At 43.0% G+C, this 22,960-nt stretch overlaps 1 protein-coding gene across 1 annotated transcript in view; it reads left to right on the top strand.

Annotated features, from left to right (window-relative positions):
* Positions 1 to 22,960, top strand: part of NUP210 (nucleoporin 210) — a 48,882-nt gene that overhangs the window by 10,013 nt on the left and 15,909 nt on the right. The window contains exons 5-24 of the mRNA XM_041459143.1: positions 1,316 to 1,466; positions 1,792 to 1,924; positions 2,665 to 2,823; positions 3,283 to 3,351; positions 3,646 to 3,752; positions 4,756 to 4,896; positions 6,066 to 6,203; positions 8,827 to 8,982; positions 10,321 to 10,519; positions 11,096 to 11,241; positions 12,142 to 12,363; positions 13,581 to 13,754; positions 14,736 to 14,928; positions 15,195 to 15,301; positions 17,438 to 17,542; positions 17,669 to 17,770; positions 20,458 to 20,586; positions 21,248 to 21,375; positions 21,951 to 22,086; positions 22,391 to 22,453. Of these exons, the coding sequence (XP_041315077.1) occupies positions 1,316 to 1,466; positions 1,792 to 1,924; positions 2,665 to 2,823; positions 3,283 to 3,351; positions 3,646 to 3,752; positions 4,756 to 4,896; positions 6,066 to 6,203; positions 8,827 to 8,982; positions 10,321 to 10,519; positions 11,096 to 11,241; positions 12,142 to 12,363; positions 13,581 to 13,754; positions 14,736 to 14,928; positions 15,195 to 15,301; positions 17,438 to 17,542; positions 17,669 to 17,770; positions 20,458 to 20,586; positions 21,248 to 21,375; positions 21,951 to 22,086; positions 22,391 to 22,453 (2,758 nt within the window). The remainder of the gene's footprint in view (positions 1 to 1,315; positions 1,467 to 1,791; positions 1,925 to 2,664; positions 2,824 to 3,282; positions 3,352 to 3,645; positions 3,753 to 4,755; positions 4,897 to 6,065; positions 6,204 to 8,826; positions 8,983 to 10,320; positions 10,520 to 11,095; positions 11,242 to 12,141; positions 12,364 to 13,580; positions 13,755 to 14,735; positions 14,929 to 15,194; positions 15,302 to 17,437; positions 17,543 to 17,668; positions 17,771 to 20,457; positions 20,587 to 21,247; positions 21,376 to 21,950; positions 22,087 to 22,390; positions 22,454 to 22,960) is intronic.

A 22,960-nucleotide genomic window follows, 5' to 3' on the forward strand; every position in this document is an offset into this window, starting at 1 on the left:
TTGTTATCTCAGGATTTCAGCAGACTTTTATTTTTAGCTTTTTAAGGAAAAAAGTCCCCTTCCTTCTCCTTTCAGAAAGGAGCTCTCCGAACCTTAAGAGTTTCAGGTGTCAGTGGACACTTAGTTCTGGTGTTGAAATAGGGGGATTCCTTGTGGGGAAACCAGTTCTCCTACAGAGCAGAATGGTTATCAGCCAGTTGCCGTCCTCAAACTGACGCTCCAAAGACACTGCAGGTGGGGTGGGGGGAGCCAGCAAGACTTTGCTCCTGGGGGAACCAGCAAGACTTTGCTCCTGGGCAAACACAGACTGATTTTGCAGCCTTAGAGAAGCAGCAAGGGAAGGCTAGGGAAAGCCTCCTAAGCCCATAATACACCTGAAGCTGCAGGTACGAGTGAGAGCCAGAACGAATGGCTTAATGGGACTGGCTGTCCCAAGTCCTGGTACATACTGAGCTTTTTCTTTCAGTATAGGTACTGGCTGATGTGATTTTAACCAAACTAATACTGATATATGCTCTGCTGTTAGCATAACTATGATTATGCTGAAAAATGTTCTAAAGGTGGTGTAGCTTTGTGAAATAAATCATAAATTGTCATGAAAGTGTTAATATCCATAACTGTTCTCCATATGGCTCCACTGGTTTTTCTCTGAAAGTGCACATGAAGCCAAGCAGATCATGTGCATACAGAAGGTGACATGCTGAAAAACAAGCTCCACTTTCCAAAATTTCCTGTCATTTGCCCGTTCATGGCAAATTCCTTCCCTCTCTTCTGACACTTTTCACAGAAATTTCTAACAGTTACTACAAGTTCTCTGTTTGTAGATGATTTTCATAGTCATTTATTAAATACATCCTGGCTTCTTGAAGGAGGTCAGAGTTATGTTCTGGGTTTGTTGAGCTGGTGCTTTTTTAAACATAAGCTTTGGGTCTTGCACATCAGTTCTTCTACAACATAGAGAGTTTTTGCAGTCTCACCTACTGAACGAACTGGAGGGGTCATTGTAGACAACATGTGCAGTCCTCTGATAGCTCACAAGCAAGCTTCAAACTTATCTGTCACAGAAATTAGCTGCAGATACCTCAAAGAATGAGTAAAATTGGGATATCTGGTCCCAGGCAAACATCTTAAATTGGCTTAAAAATGGAAGTGGCTGGGAGTAGATGCTGGTGGTGTTTCGATATCTGGTCCCAGGCAAACATCTTAAATTGGCTTAAAAATGGAAGTGGCTGGGAGTAGATGCTGGTGGTGTTTCTCTGTGGGTTTAAAAAGATTGATTAACAGTTTTCTATTCACTTTGTGATTCACCTTTCAGTATACTCAAGTTCTTAGAATCCACTTACATCCCACCTTCCTATATATTGGAAATGGAAAAAGTTGCCAAGCAAGGAGATACCATTCTGGTGTCTGGAATGAAAACAGGGAGTTCTAAATTAAAGGCAAGACTTCAGGAAAGCATCTATAAGGTAAGATTTCTGCATGTCGGGGAGAAGATGGATTTCTAAATGTCTGAATGAGCATCTGTCTCAAGTTTTTCTGTATTCTCCAAACTGATCTTCATACTGACATGATTTTTTTCTTCATTCTTGCACTGTGGGCACAGAGCAGATCTCTGTACCATTCACTGTCCCTTGCATTGCCCTGTTGTGACAAAAGTTGAGATGAAACTAAAGAGCCAATTGCAGCAAATAATGGTTTTCACTTCCAGATTCTAAGTTCCTGCTGCATGGTCTGTTTCAAACAAATGAGCTGCTTCTAATGTGGTTACTTTCTTTGCCCCTCTGTCAACAGGATGTACACCCTGCAGAAGTTAGATTGCTTATTTTGGAAAACATCCTTTTAAATCCAGCATATGACATTTATCTTCTGGTAGGAACATCAATTCAGTACAGAGTTCAGAAACTGAGGCAAGGGAAGATCACAGGTTTGTTCTGTTCTCATTTATTTTTATTTTTTAATGCTTTGTGTGAATTTTTAACTGCTGAGAAATTTTAATTGTGTTTAAACTGCTTTGTTAATGTTTAATACTGTTTTCCTAAGGCACACAGTGATACAGCTGTTTAGTTCTTTCAGTAAAAAAAAATAGTGACTGTTAAGAATATACTCTTGCAGTTTTGTCAAGGATGTAGAGACAAGGGTAACTTAAAATAGGAGCTAACACTGTCATTTTAGATGGTGACAGTCACTAAGGAACTGACTTTCTTACTTAAATTTATATTAGTAACTTTTCTAACAGAAAATGTTTTATTGACAAATGGATTTGCTCCACAGATTAGAGCCTGTATAAATGTGGGTTAGCTGGCTTTATGCCCATTTCAAAATGCAGTGCCTTGAATTTTCTCTCCTCTCTCCTTTTTTCCTTTTTTTCCCTTTTGTCTTTTTTTTTTCTTTTGAAGCTGGAAATCAGTTGAATGTTGGGTCTAAATACCAAGATTATATTAGTTGGGAATTGCAGTTTCACAGACATCAAATTTGGCAAGAAGCTCGTTTTTGTGTGTGTGTGTGTGTTGATGTGATGACAGAAGCACTATTTTTACAAGACACTAAAAATATTGATTTAATATGTGCACTAGGCATCAATAAAAAATAATCAGCAATAATTAGCAGCAGCTAAACATTGCCACATCTGCTTTTATTGTTTCCTGTGTTTTGTTTCACCTCCAGAAATAGCAATGCCCTCAGACCAGTATGAGCTGCAGCTCCAGAACAACATCCTCCATCCCAAGGGAGATCCCTCCCGGTCAGTTGCCAAGCTGGACCAGGCAACATCCACTGTGACTGCACTGCAGCAGGGCCAAACCAACCTCATCCTGGTGCACAAGAGTATCCTTCCTCAGGAATGCTTCTCCAGCCACCACTCTGTGGTAGGAGATAAGCTTTCCACCCTTGGCAACACAGAAAGATCAAGTTATTCTCATTTGTACTGAGAGTCTGGAAATCAAGAGCCATGGAAAGCAGCACTGCTGTGAATTCAGTCTCAGCGGAGCTGTTTGATGCCTTGGAATGTTTTAACAAATTAGGTTGGCAAAAGATCACTTAAATCCTGTCTGTTCCCCTCAGTCACTGTAGAAATGTATGGGGCTTTATTTAATTTTTATATTTCAATCATTATATTCTCTAGTGAGATCTCTCCTAAGTGCTCACTGTCTTGCAGTGAAGTGGGGATAATGTTTATTTGCAGTGTACACTTAGCTTTAAAATAGCCAAAGAGGCATGAGGAGTCCCAGGAGAATGGTGATGTTGGTTGTGCAGAAGCTGTGTGTTCCTTGACTGAGCCCTCAGGTATCCGCATGCAGGGGGTGTCCAGGCTGCCCAACAGCACTGTCTATGTGGTACCTCCTGCATATTTGGGTTGGTATTGCTGCAATCTTCCTGATTGCTTAATGCAATTTCTGGCCTTGTTTCTGATTTTCGTGCTGTATCTCCACACTTCCCGTTCAGTGTTAGTTTTCACAGAAAAGTAATTTTATTCATAAAAGTAACTCAATGGGAAATAGGTTTTATGTACTTTCTTTTATCTCTGTAGTCAGCAGTTTAAAATAATGAATGTTCATCTGCAGAGTGTGGGCAGCAGAAGCAAAATGCTTTTCTCCATTAGATAAAGAGGCTGTTGGTTTGTGCTGTTCAATATTTCCTGTTTTGCAGGATTTACAGTTCATCCAGGTGACAGATGGGTCCTGGAAACGGGCAGGCTTTATGAAATTACAGTTGACGTGTATGATAAATCAAGCAATAAGGTGTATTTATCTGATGTAAGTTGAAGTGTTTAGATACTTTTCAGTGACTGCCTCCGAAATCCTGACTTGCTTTGGAATTATTTGAGTGGTTTCTTACTTACATTGAGACAGGACAGTGCAAAGCTTGTTGTTTCTTGCCTTTTCATTATTTCCATTTGTTTTGTTGTTGTTGTTACTTTTAAAAAATAAAGCATGCTGGGTGATTCATGTGATATTATTGGAGTCTTAAGTGCTGTAGGAAAAAAATGGAAGTTGGACAATGTATGTCAGGTTGCATGGAGCTTGGAGCAACCTTAAATCATCCAGTGCCACCCCTGCCGTGGGCAGGGACACCTTCCACTGTCCCAGGTTGCTCCAAGCCCTGTCCAGCCTGGCCTTGGGCACTGCCAGGGATCCAGGGGCAGCCACAGCTGCTCTGGGCACCTGTGCCAGGACCTGCCCACCCTCACAGGGAAGAGGCTCTTCCTAAAGTCTATGTGCTAGGTATCGAATATACATAGTTCTTAAAAAGCTGCAAAAGAAACTGAATTTAAATAGTTCAGTTGCAACAAGAAAAATTTTATTAGATTACTGCTTTTTAGAGTATTGGAGCTAGGGGAATATTATTTTATTTGCCCATAATTGCTTTTTGGGATACAAATCTGAGTTTGAGCTGGAGCTAAGCTGTGTGCTGTTGAGGCAATGTATTAATGTGTTCTTTCGTGTTGAAGAAGGAAAAAATTACAAAAAATACTGTAAAATATTATTTAGTGGTATACATATGGGTACTTTAATGTTAAATTACATGTTGCTGATAATTTAAAAAAAAACTTTCTGTGGAGTTAATGTTATGTTTAAAGGTGAAATCTTTCTGAATGCCTGAAACTTCTATAGGGAGAGTTCTGATCAGTTTTATCAGCGTGTCTCTGAACTGTGTTATTAAGCAGTGGTTTGCTCACTGACTTGTGTGTTCAGGGTTTTCTGTCCTCCATTGATGTCAGTTACCTGTGGCAATTTCTGTTTTGTGTTTTGGTTTTAGAATATCCGAATTACTACAGAGCTGTCCAAAGAACACTTTGAGGTGCTGCAGTCCTCTCTGAATGGGTCCTACCATTATGTGATGGCTGTGAAGGCAGGTCAGACCACGATTGATGCTGCACTGACATCAGTAGTTGATCAGGTGTGTCTTTGTGAAAACTCCTCTGCTTCACTTGTAGGCCTAAAAATAATTGAGCTGTGCAGTGGTAACTTCCTAGTAAAAGGAAACCTAAGAATTACACGGGTCTGAGCTGTCTTTCTTTGAACAGATTAAGAGCCAAATTCTAAAATCCTTTCTTCAGGAAAACTGTCAATTGAGTCAACAGAGAATTTGCTTAAATTAAAGACTGTGGGATTTTGCTCCCGAGCATGTGGCAAACTCCTGTTAAGGCAGTGGTGCGCAGCACTGATTTCTTTTCTTGTGGCAGATCCTTGTGCTGGGCAAGGGGCCTCTCACAGGCTGAGGGAATTTTACACTTTATTGTGGTAGGATCCTCACTCATACCCTGGCCTTGTTCTGCAGTCAGTTACATTGGGGAAGTTTGCTATCAATTGGTAAGTGATCTTAAACTCTGGAATGACAATCTGCCAAATGTATCAGCCTGCACATTTCTCCAAATTAATATTCATTAACTTTCTGCTGGTTGGGCAGGCTGCTGAATGTATGGCTAACTAGGGCATGTGGTGTGGAAGTGAGTTGCTTTTGCTTGAAAATTCAACACTTCAACCCATTTGCTGTGAAATCATTTTAGTGATTCCTTGAGCAGGTTTTAGTAGCTCCTTCAATGTGATAACCCACGGTCATTTTCTGTGTCAGAGATGTTCTCTTCAGTGGAAAGGCATCCCCTGAGAGCTGTTTTTCCCTCAGAACTGCAGTAACAGTGTGTTGTGCCAGAGGGTTGTGGCACTGCAATGACAGCAGAGCTGTGAAGGCCAGTGTTTGGGGGGCTGAGCAGTGGCTCTTCCAGGCTGAATTTTGTACACAGTGGGATGAGCAAAGAGTAAATATAGGTGTCGAGCCTCCAGATTGGCTCTCCAAATGAGGTCTCAAAATAGGAGCAGTGAAAGAGTGTATTTCTTCTTGCTTTTAAATTAATGTGGGCACCTGGATCTTCACAGCAATAGCACTCATTTAATACAGTGGCACACCTTGCTGCCAGGAGCTGTTTGCTCACTAGGAGTGCTGTTCATAAGTGGTCCTAAAGAGTTTTCCTTCCTCTCTGAGGTGTTTTCAAGGACTTGTCTGTACCTAAGGACTAAACATTAAGCTCTGTGTCGCCATTTATAACACTGTGCTTTTGCACTTTGCAGGATGGAGGTGTTCATACCTTACCAGTTCCAGTGCAAAACCAGCAGGATGTGGAGATCTATGTTCCAATATTTCTCGTACCCAGCACTCTGATGTTTCCTTGGCAGCCAAAAGCAGGAGTCTACCAGTACACCATCCAGGTATGCCACAGAAGTACCCAGCTGGAGGGAGTGTAGCTCAGGCAGGCACACTGGGGCCTGACACCATTGAGCTAGGGTTCACTTTGGGTACTTCAGGCACGCTGGCATCCAAAATGTAACTTGGAGGAACTTCATGGGACATTAGTTACAGGAATTAATATACAGTTCAAAAAAAGCACCAAGAAACCAACAAACAAAAACCCGGCTGCCTTCCACCTCTGGTCTTCCCTTCCTGTCTCCCTGTCATGCATGCCTCACACACCTATGCCTGGAATGGTTTGGAATTCCAGGAGCATCCTATATCCAAAGATCCACAGCAATCATTAGAGGCTGCCCTTTGCTGGCAAGGATGGGAAATATGAATGGGAGTGAAGTGACTGCAAAAAGGGCATGACAAGATTAATTAGCAGCACTCTGCCAGCTTTGGACATCAGTATTCCTCACTGGCTACACACCTCGTGCTCCTGATACAGAGTTCCAGGGAGGCAAAGGCCACAACCCATTTACAGAAGGGATGATTTCCGTGTTTACTAGGTGTGTCTTTGCTCCCAAAGTGTCAGTTATTCCTTACGCTTCATTGGGCAAATGGTTTTTGTTCTAATATCCAGTATCTCCAGTCTAAGTAGGGAAAAGAAAGTTGTGCTTTCTCAGCCCAGACTCTTATCCCAGGCCAGTGATACCCAGATCCTGCACTCAGGTGTTGGATGCACAACTCCTGCCTCTCCCTTTTAGCATAAAGTGGTGTTCAGTTTTGGATCTGTGTTAAGTAAGCCATATCCAAATAGGCAGCAGGACACTTGGTGCCAGGCTCTTCTCCCGGGTAACAAGGGACAGGATGAGAGGAAACATCCTCACACTGGCACAGGCTGCCCAGGGCAGTGGTGGAGTCACCATCCCTGGAAGGGCTCAAAAATCTTGGAGTGTGGCACCTGAGGATGTGGTTCAGTGGTAGACTTGATAATCTCAGAGGTCTTTTGCAGCCTTACTGATCAGTGACTGCATGGAAAGAATCAATCTCACAGGATTAAACTGCATTCTCAGTGGAAATCTAAGGGCAGCTTCATTGAATTAAGCCCTGCATCTCTGGTTGTCTGTTCTGTGGGATTAGTTTGGTTTACTTCATGCTATTCCTGACCACACCAGCAGAGTGTGGTAAAAATTCTTAGTATTAAATCTGCATTTTCAGTACTTCATAATTCTGCTGGAGTTTTCCCAGTAAGGGAGAGGAAATGTAGTTTGTTTCCTACCTCTCTCTTATCTTGCATATATGATGAAGTATTTCACTAGAGAGCATTCCTTCATGGTGCTGCAATAGTTGTGTTGCTGTTCTTACTTTACTCTGATCTTTTTCTATAAAAGCATAGAAACTTTTTTCTCCCAAGATTAAAATTTTCCTGAAACTGTGACATGTATTCTGGTCTCTCCATCCTACAATACCACTGGTCAACAGCATAGACACAGCTCAACAGTTCCTGCCTCTCCATTAGAGTTTGCTATCCCCTCCATAGCTTCAGTCAGGCTATTTCAAATGGGGAATGAAGTTTTTCTGAAAATAAATTGAAAGGGATTTTTGGATCTAGCCAAATTCTGTTTATAGCTGGAGTAACTCCCTCCAGATGGTATCCGAAGGCCTGGCAGATTTTCCTTTGGCAGCTGTCTGGTTTGTTGGGGGTTGCTTTGTTCATATTTGTGCTAATGAGATGGTTTCTGTTGCCTTCCTTCAGTGCACGCACGAGAGGTGCAGTGCCAGCTGTGTGAGGCTGAGCACGTGGGGGTTCCTGGGGAGGGCATTGCTCACAGGTAGCGGTGTGGAGCTTCCTGCCAGGCTCTGGGTAATGACGAGGCTGCAGGGGAAGCTGCTTTACCCTTCCTCTCCTCAGTGCAAACTGACTGCCAGAGAGAGAAAATGTAGAGAGGTGTCTGGGGTTTATGGCAGGGACCTGAGATTTCATACAGTTACTAAGAATTGGGTATTTCTGTTTTAGGTTTTCTGCTCATCTCCCTGTTTCAACTAAAATACCTTCACAAATATGCTGAGCTCTTGGATTCTTTTAGCCTTTCTCACCACATCCCATGCATCTCCTGTAACACACCACTAACTATTTGTTAATTTGTCTGTGTCCTTCTGTAATCAGGTTGTGCATGTGCTCAGAGGAAGGAAGAAGGGAAATGACCCTCCTCTTCATTTTCTTTTTATTCTCCTTTCCTGGTAAAAATTACTAGCTAAGCTCCTGCATAATTTAGATTTGTTTGTTTTCCACACTGTCCCTCTAGACAAGATATATCACCTTGTTCATTTTTGATTATGAAATAGGTTAAAGGAAATGTTGAGGAAGTCAAAGAAACAATATGCATTAAAAAATAGCTCCAGTGTTCACCCATGTTTTACTCTGATGGAACTTTTGACATTTATTTTGGTGTGTGAAAGAAGCTGAAATTAAAAAGAATGAAGGGTAGAAATCCTCTCATCTCTCTCTTGCTTATTAAGTTCTAAGGTGTTATTTTATTTGTATGTCCCATTCTCAGTCCATTCCAGGTTTTCATGCAAGATATCCAAAGCTGTGGAATGTGAGAACCATGTACTTGATTAAATGTTTGAAAGATTTTTCCGTCTGTATTTCAGGCTCAGGGTGGAAGTGGCAACTTCAGCTGGTCCTCTTCTAACCAGGCAGTAGCCACAGTGACAGTCAAAGGGGTGGTGACCACGGGGAGCGATGCTGGGGTCAGCATTATTCAGGCACTTGACGTGCGGAATCCACTGCATTATGGAGAAATGAAGGTAAGGGATTCATTGTTCAGTGATTGTTCTTGAATATGGTTTTTGGGAGCAGCAAAGGCGCTGAGAATGCCATAGGCATTCCCCTTCCACTTCCTGCCCTGTGGCAGGTTAAGGGATTAGTTTCAGTTTGTGTTTCAGGGCATCAAACACTGTCCAGTGCATTAACTTTACTCCCATTTTTGCCCCTTCCTGATTTCCTTGGTAAGTCTTTTTCCCTGATGGAAGTTCTAAGTGAAAGAAGGAAATTGTCATGGACTCCAGGCCTGGCCATCTAAGCAGACAAGCCAAACTAGAAATTCATTCTGTAGGGTGATAGGTGGGTGTTCTCCCTTGATACCAAAGGGTGACAGTTGTTATCAGGATGTGCAAGGAAATTTCTGTCTGGAGAAGTAACTGAAGTGAGGACAGTGCTGCAGACTGACTCCAGAACCTGAGCTGGCCAAGAAAAAACAGTACTTTACAAAAATCAGGAGAAAATGGCAATGAAAAACATAGCTCCCAAGAGGAATTTTGTGGTGTCTCTGCAGACCATCCCCTGTTCTTAGGTCATGGTGGTCAGTGTGTGTTGTGGAGTGAGGAGAATGCAGGAACAGTATATCTGGTGGCCCCAAAGAGAGGGGTGTGACATTAATTAAAATCTGTTCAGAATTAACCTTACACACTCACTTTGAAATAATTTTCTGAACAACCCAAGATACTGCTTTTTAGCAGTGCATCAGTTACCAGCTGGTGACACAGGAATGAAGATTTTTTTTCAGCTAAAACTTCTTATCCTCAAACATAAGTCAAAGCCTGAAGACAGAGAGAAACCTGTCCATCTGAGCTTTCAGAGCAGAGTATTGCACAATCTGAATAGGTTATTTTTGAATGCCTTTGTTCCTGTGTTAGGAGCTGCTTTCTTTGTGGAGCAGCTTCTTCAGAGTTACATTTACTGAACTCAGTGGACAAGTTGTTAGTAGTAGTAGTTTTAGGATTAGTTAATCCACACAGATTGCAGCTTTATCTCTGTCCCATATGGTTTGGTATCCTGAAGCCAGTTGCAGAAGATTAAGTAGTTAAAGATACTGCAAATAAAAGCTTTCACAATAGCAATCACAGTGATTGCTATGAAATCTGTGGTCTGAGGTGGATTCTTTAATGGATGCTAAACCTCTCCCAGCTGATGGTGATACCTCCTGGAGATAGCACACAACTTAGTCTACACTTCAAAGTGTGTAAAGAAGAAGAGAGAGTTACAGGAGCAGCAGTGAATGGGAGGCTCAGCAAGCTGCTGTGGGCTTGGGCTGCTGTGGGAGCAGAGCACTGACCCACCCTGTCCCTGTTCCTTCCCCGGGCCAGGTGTACGTGAGCGAGCCCAGCGCCATGGAGTTCACTGCCTGCCAGGTGGAGGCACACGTGGGGCAGGTGCTGGAGCTGCCCCTGAGGATCAGTGGCCGGACCAGTGTGGACAGGGGCGAGCTGGTCCCCCTGAGCGACTGCTCACAGCTGGAGCTGGCCGTGGAGCTGGAGAACCCCGGCGTGTTCAGCCCACTTGAAGGTGCTTTAACTCCCTGCCTGGGTTGGAAGTTAAATTGGTGACAGGTCACACCTTTCCCAAGTCACCACGTCACACTTCTCCCTTAAATCACTGATTCATAGCTCTGTACAGTATCCCCACAGAAGTGCCAAACCTCAGAGGGGAGGGGGTCCAAGTAGTTTTATTTTGAGGATATATTTGCTTTTTTATGCAGAATGGTTTGAGTTGGAGAGACCTTAAAAGCTCATCCAGTGCCACCCCCTGCAATGGGGAAGCACACCTTTCACCTGTCCCAGGCTGCTCCAGGCCCTGTCCAGCCTGGCCTTGGGCACTTCCAGGGATCCAGGAGCAGCCACAGCTGCTCTGGGCGCCCTGTGCCAGAGCCCTACTGCCCTCTCAGCCAAGAATTCTTTCCCAGTGTCCCATCTTTTTCGGTTTGATGCCATTCTCCCTTTTCCTGTCCCTACATGTCCTTTTAAAAAGTTCTCTCCATCTTTCTGGTAGGCTCCTTTCAAACAGCCATGTTGAATTTGATGAACATGGCTTGGGCATTTCTTTCTAAATAAGCTCTTGTGTATTTTTTAATTTATCTGACAGGAAGACTTAAGCCAACTGCTGATTTTTGCAGTGGAGTGAGAGTGAAGGCTGAATTTCAGGGGTACACCAGGCTGGTGGTTGTGTACACCTACGGGCACGTGCGCCTCAGTGCCAGCATCACCATCACCGCTTACCTCCCTCTGAGAGTGAGTCTGCTTCCTCTGCTCCTGGAGAGATCCAGGATCCAGCACTGGAACACCTTGACATGACAGGGAACTGGTTGTGTAAGCAATAGGTTTGAAAAACCGAGGTGGGTGGGTTTACATTCCACCACTGGCTGGTTCAGTGAAGAAAATGAGAAAGAAGCTCAGTCCGGGGTCAATAGATGGAAATACAGAAGAGGCTGCTTTGTTACCTCATCTGCAGAGGCCTAGCCCTGACTGCAGGCTGAAGTCTGAGTATTTCACCATAGCTTTCCCTCAATATGGAAAAAATGTTAGTGCAAATCCTACAGATTTGTGGTTATAATGATGTAATACGATGTTGTGAAACACAAACTGGAAATGGTTTTTGTGTACTAAATGTCAGGTTAATTGCTGTGGTGGTGAGCAGCACAGGCTGTCCCAGGAATACACATCAGTGCAGAATGTTAGATAGGTTTGAAGTAAAACTTGTGTAGGAGAATAACTACATACACAGAACTGTTCTGGAGAGAGCACTGTCAAATGAAAGTACAATTTGACATAATTTCATTAATTTTAAGAACTTCTTTAAAAGTGTAGGAGAATACTATCTCTCTGTGCTCAGAAGAATATATTAAGGGTCTCCCTTTTGCTGTAATTCTTCATGAGAGAGATGTGATTAGAATGCAGCTAAAACTTGTCTTTGGATCCGTGGCTTCCTTTGAATCTAATCCATCTGGACAGAATCCTAGTGGATTTTGGTGCAGCTCTGTTTTTCACTAAGTGTGCTGACAAAACACTGCATGGGAGAAACCACAGCCTTATCCAAGTGTAGCTGTTCCATTCAGAAGGCAGTTTATTTTGCAGAGCACAACCAAATGGTGTAAATAGATGAGTAATTTTTAATTAATTAATTGATTACAGGCTATTGATCCACCATCTGTCGCTTTAGTGACTTTGGGTTCCTCTAAGGATATGTTGTTTGAAGGAGGACCGAGGCCGTGGGTTCAAGAACCTTCCAAGTTCTTCAGGAATGTTGCTGCTGAGGATGCAGAAAGCATTGCCCTGTCTTTACTTGAACCTCCCACACCTCGAAACAACAACCAGCACTGGGTTAGGGTGCTGTGCAGGAGCCTGGGAGAGCAGGTGAGTGCCAGGAGGGCTCGCTGTTGCCCTCCATCAGACACTGAGAGCTGGCTCCAGACAGATTTATGGTGCCATATATCTGTTATGTAGCTAGATGCTTTTATAATGAGCCAGTAAAGAGCTTGGGTAAGTACATTGTTTATGCATTATGATGCAGATTTTAGAGCGAGCATTTCACAACACTGTTAAAAAGTGGTTTATGATGCGTTTATTGCAGTATAAACCCAAGTTGTGGAAGCCTTATGTTCTGGGATGCGTTGAACATCCTGACGAGTGCAGGTTCAGTTTGCATGAACAGGATCAGAGCAGAAGGTTACTGAGCAGGCTGACTCCTCTGTCTGACCTGCTCCTCTTAACTGTGTAAGTCCAGTGTAATTTTCTTTATTCTAACAAATGGCAGCCACAGGCATTGACTCTACAGCATTGGTGAGCATGGCTGTGCTCATTCTCCACCTGGTTTTGTGGTCACCAACATACAGAAGTGATTTCTCCTGCTTTACTCGCCCTCCTCGGCCCATGAAGCTTTTAGCTTTGATGTAATGTTTTCCTCCTGCAATTCTGCAAGGCCTAAGCATTTTGATTGGGCTGCCAAGTTCCACTGATTTCCTCAGTGGACACATTGCAAAGTGGAGCTGTTTCTGTAAGTTTTGAATCTGCAGCTTCAAAAGGAGCAGGCTGTGGTGTTGATGTGCAGGTCTGTGCAAGGCTGGCTGTCCCCAGCACCTCACAGCTGCATGGCTCTGCCCAGCACCAGTGCATGGGGGGATGGGGCAGGTACCCAGAGCTGCTTCAGCCTTCTCTGGTTTTGTATCCAAAACTTCACTTTGCTGAAGGCTAAAAAAGGAGGATAAAATGAAAGATGAGATGTTTTTAAACACAGTGAAGTGACTATAAATGTTGCCTTTGGACTGTTCTATTCTCACTCTGCAAGAACACCTGCTGTTTCCTTTTTCGGTTACAAGAGATTTGTTGTTTGAATCAAATTTGATAGTAATAAACATGAACACCGAGGAAGAATTCCCAGGAACAGTACTTTCATAGAGATAAAGACCTGTTCTTGAAATATGCTTCCTCTTTTACATCTTCCTGTGTCTTAATAGTGCTGTAAATCCCCAAGAATTGTATTTTTGCTTTGCATTCTGATATCACAGTGTAACTGAGACCTGTAGAAATACAGCATGCCTGAACTCAGCTCTTTCCTCATTTGCTGTTTTCAGGTTATTACCTTAACAGTTGGGAACAGCCCCACAGTCACCAACCCATTCCCAGTGGTTGAGCCTGCTGTGGTGAAGTTCGTCTGTGCTGTCCCTTCGCGGCTGACTTTGATTCCTGTTTATGGCAGCCCTCAGCTGGATCTCTCCTGCCCTTTGCTCCAGCAGACCAAGCAAGTGGTAAGCCTGGGAAGTGTCAGGAGAACAAGGTGTTGTTACCACTGAAAAATCAGTGTTTGGAGCTCCATGTGTGAAATAAAGCATCTGAGCTGCTGCAAGAGGAGCAGTAACTGGAGCTGTGGCCAGGCTGGTGCCCTTGGGAGCTCCTGCACAGAGCAGGCTGGGCGGGTCCTGCAGTAAATGTAGATTGTAGATGTGTAGATTATCAGGCACAAAGAATTTGCTATTCTTTTTTTATTCCTGACGGGTGTTGTCACATGTTGGCTGCTGAGTAAACCACATTTTGTCGTGTTAATATTCCCAGGCAAATGTAAAAGTCATCCTCCTTCCCTAAAATGAATCATTTTAAAGAGCTTCTATGTAATGACAAGAGGAGAAGGAGACTTTTGTGTATTATTAGCCACCTCAGAGCTCACCTGCTTTTCTGGCTCCGTTACGTGTCAGCCTGCCTTATTGCACTGCTGTTGCTAATGCATTTCACCAGAGCAACACCAGAATTTTGAGCTTCAACAAACAGCAGTGTTTGTCATAATTTGTTTGAATTCTAAAAACAATTTCATTGAGCTGTGGTTCAATTTTGTTGTTGTTGATTTGGGATTTTTTGTTTATTTGTTTGTTTTAAGGTAATTCACTGGCTTAAAAAAACCCCAAACCCATGGTCCAGTAAAACCCCCTTAGAGTTCAGAGATTCACAGAATGCTCTGACTTGGAAGGGACCCGCAAGAGTCATGGAGTCCAACTCTAAATGGCCCATAGAGGACTTGAACCCACCTGGTGTAAGCAGCACTGTGCTCTGACCAGCTGAGATAATCTCAGGGCTGTTGGAGCACTGCATAATGCCTTGCACTGATGGCTCCTTTTAATGAACATTCCTCATATATTGATGTTGTAACAAACCTCATGGAACTTGGCATACATTTCCTTTGATGATTAAAAAATCTGGTTGTATCTGTTCAGTTCAAGATATTCCTTCTTTTTCAGGTCCCTGTTTCCAATTACCGCAATCCAATACTGGATTTGGCTGCCTATGACCAGCAAGGCAGGAAATTTGATAACTTCAGCTCTCTTAGTGTTGTGTGGGAATCCACAAATAAGGCCATTGCTCGTATTGAGCTGGAGCTGCCAACGGAGCTCACTCTGAAGGAAGAGGACAATGGTCAGAAGAAAATGCACGGTATGAGTGGGTTGAAATGAGCATTTCATTGTTTGAAGGTCAGGATTCAATCTGTTTGGCAATGTCTCGTCTTGATTAAAGAAACTACTGTAATCTGCAGTCATACTTCAGTTTAACATTAATGTGCATTTTTTAGCGTGTGCTATTAAAGAGAGGAGAAAAAAGGAGCCAAGTCCAATGCCTAGAACCTGTTTTGAGAAAGTTCTTGTCTGATGAGAACGATCCTAGAGGAACTGAGTGTATTTTTCATCTTTGTTGCATTCTAGGCTTGCAAACTGTGGTAGTTGACCGTGAGTTTGGAACTGCTGCCATCTCTGCCACTGCCACTGGATTCCAGCAGCCCCACCTGAAGGCAGCCAGAGCCAAAATACCGGTAACAGCGCCTGGGGGGGTTTGCCATTTCCCTGTGGTTAATGCCCAGTGTTCTGGTGGCTTTATTTCCTCCACACACAGCACTGTACAGATGAGGCAGCTCCCTGGTGGAGTCTGGTTCGTTCTGCAGAGGTTTGATACTGGTTCATGGTTTTCCTGCTTTCCTCTGCGCTAGGTGCTGCTATCCACATCAAATCTGTCCAGGTCCTTGGGAGTTTTTTAACTATCTGAGCAAGGGCATTACAGAGAAGTGTTTCAGTTGGTTTTGTTTTAGTTTAGGGTTTTTTAATGAATTGGTGAATCTCTGCTGCTTGTTCTTCACTAAAGCAGCCATGTGCTTTGTGCAGCCGTCACTGGGGAAAGAAAATGGGTTATTGCCCCTGCAAAGCTGGGTGGGAAAGTTCTGCATGAGCAAAGCAGAAGCTGACTGATTCCTCATATGGACCATATGTTCATCTGGGCTCTGACTAATGCTGTCTTTTTTTTCCTGAGAGACTCCTCTGTTGTACAGTGCCTGCCATAAGCCCAGGTTCTCATTTTTCAAGTCATTAGCCACTCCCTGAAATACCTAGTGTGTAGATACTCAACCTAGGGAAGAAAAACAGCAAAAGGTAGTGATGATGATCAAAGAGGGCAGGTATAAACAGATGGCAGTTTTTTATTTATGTCACTATTGTAAGCTGAATGTAAGGGCAGGTTTCAGCCTGTGGAATAACCTGACACGTGCAATAAGTTGCTCTTAAAATATTCTGCTTCCTAACTGGAATTTCTATTTAATCTTGTTAAACAAGATTTAAGTGGGTTTGAACTATGTGCAGTACCTTGAAAACAGACTTGAGGCAAAAAGAAAAATATGCAATGAGAGGTCACAGGATTTAACTCAAAACAGGTAGCAGATGGGCACCAGTAATGTGAAATACCCTGTGGGCGAGGTTCTTCTCAGCATGGCCCAGATGTGGCATCTCCTTAGTGGATTCTTTGAGAAGTGATCTTTTTTGCCACTTGGTTCTTGACTTTTCCGTAGGTTTCCACTCTTCTCCTGTTGGGAAGTGTGGTGTAGATGCATTTCCTCTGAAGAATTTGACTACAGCTTAGTGAGAATTACTGCAAAGACACAGTTACTTTGCTGCAGAAGTTATTTGAGATATTTGGTTGTGTTTATTTTTTTTTCTCTCTTAAAAATTGAACTGTAATATGAATATGTTCTACAGTCATTTTGTAGTTCACTGTGCTCTGCTTTGTTAAACCAATATTACATATTCTTTCTTACTCTTAGAAATAATTAGTAAAGTGAATGCTCTAAACTTTGCAGAGAACACTGGAGTTATCTTTAAATTTTGGAGGACTCTGGTAGCTGTAGATGCTAGTCCTTCTTCACTTTGTGGGCTCATAAGTTGTTTTTTTTCAAATGAGGTGACCTGGTTGCATTTTTCAAGTACATCAGCAATGGGCTGCTCTGTTCTGCTTTCAGACCTGCCCATTCTCCTTTCTTGCAGCCAAAAACACAAACAAAATTCTAGTAGAGGGATATTAAGATGTCTTGACTTGTTCCATGTTTAAGTGGAACACCCTATTATGTCATTAGGGAAAGATCACATCCTTTCTACATCAAGGAAATAATTCTGCTAATGAGGTGAAATGGGTACAGGGTAGTGACTTCCTCTAGAAACCTTTTTCCTTTTCTGAGCTAATATTGTTAGGAGTGAGTGATTAAACCTGCATTTGGTCCAGTGTTCATATACTTACATTTAAGGAAGAATTTCTCTTGGTGGCCTGCTGAGAAGAATCATGAAGAGATGAGTTAGAGCTAGAAAACTTTGTGTGTTTGCCTTATCATTCTGTATGAACTTGGGCCATAGCTCAGAGTTAATACCCTGTCTGTGCTTGTCAGACATCCTTCACTGATCCTGCAGTCCTGGGCCCTTGTCCTCTGCCTTGGCCAGGGGTGCAGAACAGACCAGCCCTGAGGATGCCCTTCCCTGTGCAGGATGACTGACTGAGCCCTCTGGATCTTGTGGGCATCATCCTCATCCTGTGCTCTCAGCTTTGGCTGCCTGCTTTAAACACCCTCCCTGCACACCCAGGACTCTGGCAGTGCTGTGCCTCTTCGCAGTAACTGCTGACATTGTTCTTGCAGCACGAAGCTGTGCTCCCAGGGCCTGCCACCATTGAACTGATGCTCGTGGAAGATGTGAAAGTGAGCCCCACTGGGCTCTCCATCTACAACCACCCTGACGTCCAGGTGAGGAGTTCTCTGCTGCTTTCCACCTGCAGGGAGGAAAACATCACACATTACAGAAGGTGTGGGAGGAGACAGCTCTACTAGAAAGATATAGTATTAATTCTGGATGCTTTTTTGGTTTTGCAGGCAGAACTTCTCATCCAACAAGGTTCTGGATATTTTTTCATTAATACCAGTGTGCCAAATATTGTAAGAGTGACACATGAGGAGACTCAAGGCATTGCTTTGGTGAGTGCAGTATTTTGTGGTTTTACACCTTTTTGGCAACCAGGTTATGGTTCTGCAGCTTCAGCACTCCTGGGCATTTTGCAGCAGGTGTGGATGGAGAGGCACTAGCTGCATTTTGGATGTGTTTGCCTGTCACAATTGTGCTTCAGGCAGGGGATCTTTGCAGGGCCCTTTCAGGTATGGTCTCAGGTACAGGAAATTGTTTCATTACAGCTGTGATGCACTTGTGTTCTCTGTATAAGATAAAAGCCAGTTCCAAGTACTGCACCCATTACAAGTTTGCAGTAAAATGTTCCTGATTTCACAAACACACCATGAAGAATAACATGACAGAATTATTCAGAAGCTGTGCAGAAGATTAATTGGTTTCCAAAGCAATACTGGAGTATTTGCTGTGGGCCAGTAGTTCTGAAGGCTTCACATTTTTCTATCCTATAGTGCTTTTCAGGGTATTTTTAATCACAGTATTGCATTGTGATTTTGTGAATTAATATCTATTCAGTAGTTTATTCTGATCTCAATGTGAAGTTTCTGATGCACTTTTCCACTAGAAGATGCCACTAAAGTGCAGGTATGCTTGACTCCATCAGGCTCAGGATATGAAATGCATTCTGCAGTGAGCACCAGTAAAACTGTGTGTTTGCATTGCTGCTTTCATAAGGCAAGAACTTGAAAGGAAACATGTTGCTCTAAAGAGTGGTTTTTATAAATGTATAATTTAGAGATTTGCCTTTTAAGAAGTATAAAAGTATAAAGTTAGTGAAATAACTAAGCTGGAAATAAAAAATATCAATAGAATTTGTGAAACATTTTGGTAGTCTGTAACTGTTAAAAGTGTGAGGTGAGAATATTTTTTCCAACTAGGCACAGAGGTGAGAAAAAAATAGAGGGGATTTTTGTACATAGTACACTGTTCAAACTCTTAATAGTTTTTTAGTCAGGTCTCCCTGATGGGTTTAAGTGATGTGCATGAGATAGGTTCAGTGCTCTCGTCTGGAATTCAGGAGTGGAGCAGTGACAGCAAGATAGGCTTTGTGAAGTGTAGGAAGAGATTTAACTGCCTGTCAGATTAAAGGAGAGAAAAGTCCACTTTAAACACATTTTTTTAAAACTGCAGCCCCACACACATTTGGCAGGTTGTTAGCCCTGTGTGCTGTGCTTGGGTTAAATCCCAATACCAGCCCTGAGTTTCTTTCTCCATGGAAGCAGCAGAATGGCCTGGGAAATCAGCAGACTCTGTCAGGCTGCTGCCATGGCAGGTGCCAGTGCAGCCAAGTTGACAGAGGATGAGTTGGCAGTAAACTCTTCTGAGAAACTAAATTCAAGTGATCTGGAGCAGTGATTCCTAGACTTTTCAGTGGGACTGCCAAGGAGAAATTCTGTACCTCTCCCTCTGGTTTTGACACAGCAGCTTCTCTGGGCATAGGTGGGTGGTAGCAGGGGAGGAGTGAAGAGTGGTCACCAGTGCAATATACCTGGATACTGGGAGCCACTGGACACCTAATGGGAGAGGAGAACAGCAGAGGTGGCTGAGACAGGAAGTGTTTTAAAAGTTGCAGTAGCCCTGCTTGCCCTTTTCCCTGTTTGCTTTCTCTGGTCTCCCAGCCCATCTGAGCTCCATTCCAGCTCCCTCCCCTGGCCACATCCCCTGCCCTGCTGCCCAGCCCCTGTATTAGCCACCCTCTCGGGGAGCTGCTGCTGTTCTGGAAGCTGACCTTTATTAAAACTTCACATCCCTTTCTATTTTGAGGCAGAAACAGGAGTAGTGCCCTCACAGAACAAAATGTCAGCTTTCCTCACTGCTCTGCTGCTGACTCCTGTGGTGCTGCTGGGCAGTGCTGAGAGCTCACTGAACTCTTTTGCACTGGGGAGCCTGGCCATCTCCCCTTGTTCAGAGTTCAGAGCACACAACAGGACACCCAACTTCACTGCTGTCCCTGGCCAAAGGGAGGAGAACAGAACAGGGATTGTCCTGAGGTCTGTGACAAGGTCAGGGAGTTGCAGGAGAACTGCAGAGCTGAAGTGAGCAAGGTGTGGGTGGCCTTGGGAGAGGGAACTTTGGGATGAGTTCTTAGTTGTGAGGGCTTGTGTTTGTGACCAGAGGTCTCTTTTTTCATTGTTCTATTCTCTTTATCTGTTAAGAAGTGTAACGTTCTCTTTCTTTAAAACTAATGGAATAATAGTTTTATTAAAGAAACACTCGATCTGTCAGTTGTCCTCTTACTTGCCAGGATCTACCATCAGGTTTTGGCTGCTCAGATGAAAAGCAGTGACAGTAGAGTACAAATCTTACAGGAAGCAATACCAGTGTTTTACAGGCATAATCTTTGTCCTTGATTTTTTTTTTTCCTTATCACTTTGGTTTTCACTCTGTTAAGAAAAGTTTTGTTGCTCTAAATGATTTGTATGTTTTTTCTCCTGATGGTGGGAGAGTAAGAATGCCAGACTGTTCCAGATGAAGAGCTCTTAATTCACTTAGTGCCTGGGGGCTGTTTGCACTAGCTCAGTAGCGTGACACTTTTTACGTACATTCTACAGCTTGATTTTTATTTTGGTGGAAGAATTCTCTGTGTCTAAGCTTGGAGATTTCTGCATCCAACTGCTTCTGCCTTGAAAGTGATACAAATTTATCCTGTGAACAACAGACAAAAGAAGTGCTATAATGCAGTTTTCTTTTGGCATTGCAGGTGCAGCCTCTGCTCCCAGGATCAGTGACTGTAATGATTCATGACCTGTGTCTGGCTTTCCCTGCCCCAGCTGAAGCTGAAATTCATGTATCTGATATCCAGGAATTGTACGTGCGAGTTGTTGACAAGGTCAGTGCCTTGGAAGCAGCATTAGGAGCTGATCCAGCCTGCCCTGACTCCCTGTGCTGGTCCTGAACACAGAGATCAGATGTGGACAAGATGCTACAACAGAGAAACAACTACAACCTCCCTGTGTCTGTTTCTTCCTCCCAAATTTATCCCTTTAGGTTATAAGTGTCTCAGAGTATCAGGTATCTGTTCATGTTCTGTGTGGCAGCAATCTCAACTTTTACATTTACACAGCAATATTATTCCATAATTTATATGAACATGGTCATTTACATTTCCTCCTGTTTAAAGTGCATGTGAGCAATTCTTTTAGGAGTAGGTTTTGCCCCAAGGTAATTTTCCATATGTTAGGTTTTAAAACTGAACAGAGAAAAGTCCAGCTCATTGCTCTTGCCAGCTTGGGTGCGCCTTAAACAAAAGAAGTGTTGATATTTCTGGATGTTTTAATTACGCCCTTGCCAGCTGAAGGACCTGAGTTCATTCATTTCATCTGACACTAACTCTAGCTGGCAGGGATTAGTCTTTAAAATTAGTGCTAGTCTAACCTTGGGGCTCTATCTCCACTACCCTACTACAAGTGTAATGCAAAATAAAGTGAAAATGTTTATGCTAATAAATAAGAGTGGTTTGAATGCAGAATGACTGGATGTGTCTGTTTCAGGTGGAGATTGGAAAAACAGTTAAGGCTTTTGTCAGAGTTCTGGATGATTCAAAGAAACCTTTTCCAGCAAAATACTTCCCTGTCATGGATCTCAGTCTCAGAGCAGCATCTCAGCTTGTCTCACTTGTGTAAGTTAATGGATTTTTAAAATTAATCTGTGAATAACAATTGGCAAAAAATGAATAAAGGTATTAGGTTAAAGGCACGATAATACACAGTGGCTGAGATTCTATTTATTTTATTTTTGTGAAGTCTTAATTACCTGGTAAAAGGTTAAAGGTTATAATTTTTGAGGGAAATTGCCTGAACTAACCTGAAATAGTCTGAATGTTACTGGCTGATGAATGAGACTGAATTCCTCCAGTGATGACTGATGAAGCTTTGTGCATCTTGGAAGAAGTGACTTGGCAAATAATGTCAGGTGAAGAGTGCCGTGTGAAGGCACATCTGATGTTATCAAACTCATTGTGTCTGTTACTTGTTTCGTTTTCATTATATTGTATTGTAACATTTCATTAATGTTACAATAAAGGGTAGGTTGCAAAGAGCCATCATGTGCGAAAATGTGATCATTTCCTTCACTTTGCTTCAGACAGAGTCACTTTGCCTTGTGGTAAAACTGCTGGACACTAAATGAGCCCTTTGTTTTGCTATTTGTAATTTACTCAGTAATTTATTATCTCTTGAATGGATTTCTTTGCAGCCCCCTGAGGGAGGCTCTGGATGACCACACTGCTGCTTTCCTGGTGCGTGGGATGACCATTGGGCAGACGAGCCTGATGGCAACTGTGGCTGACAGAAGAGGACAGAGAATCAACTCTGCTCCACAGCAGATTGAAGTAAATAATTTCAGATAAGATACATCATGCATAAATAAAGTCTGTGCTACAATGGAACAGGAATACATAAATTATGGTTACAGTATGGTAATCAATTTGCCATAAAATTCATTCTGTCTGGAAGCTGACCTGATGCCAGTCAGATTTCAGTGTTGTTTAACTGCATATAATGAGTTAAATTTCTGCATGCTCAATTTAATGTGATTAAGCAACTAAAGACTCAGTTTTACACTTGTACTGTTTTGTGGCATAATTTATCTGACTGAAGGATCCTGAACACAGGTATTCATATATCTGTTTTTAGGTCTTTCCCCCATTTAGGCTACTGCCAAGGAAAGTGACGCTAATTATTGGGGCCATGATTCAGGTGAGGCATCTTACATATTTTCTTTACTTTGTAATTTCTGTTGTAAAATGAATCTTCATAACTGTATTTTCAGCAGTAGATACTCAACTTGACATTTATCTGCATTCACACTGGCAGGATTGGTGGAGAGGGACTTTGGGCAAAGGCCTGGAGTGACAGGACACAGGGAGTGGTTTCAACCCCTGCACAGGGCAGGGTCACGTGGGATATTGGGAAGCAATTGATGCCTGTGAGGGTGGGGAGACCCTGGCACAGGGTGCCCAGAGAAGCTGTGGCTGCTCCTGGATCCCTGCAGGTGTCCAAGGCCAGGCTGGACAGGGCGTGGAGCACCCTGGGATAGTGGAAGGTGTCTCTGCCCATGGAACGAGGAGTTTTGAGGTCCCTCCCAACCAAACGCATTGTGTTTCTGTGATGAACACTCCCATGAACAAGAACAGTGTCTCATTCTTGAGCCAGCTTCTGTTTGGCTCTATTGCTGCATCAAAGGATTTGTATTTGCTTTTGTCA

The sequence above is a fragment of the Pyrgilauda ruficollis genome, unplaced genomic scaffold (assembly GCF_017590135.1).
Source record: "Pyrgilauda ruficollis isolate IOZ18807 unplaced genomic scaffold, ASM1759013v1 scaffold131, whole genome shotgun sequence".
NCBI lineage: Eukaryota > Metazoa > Chordata > Aves > Passeriformes > Passeridae > Pyrgilauda > Pyrgilauda ruficollis.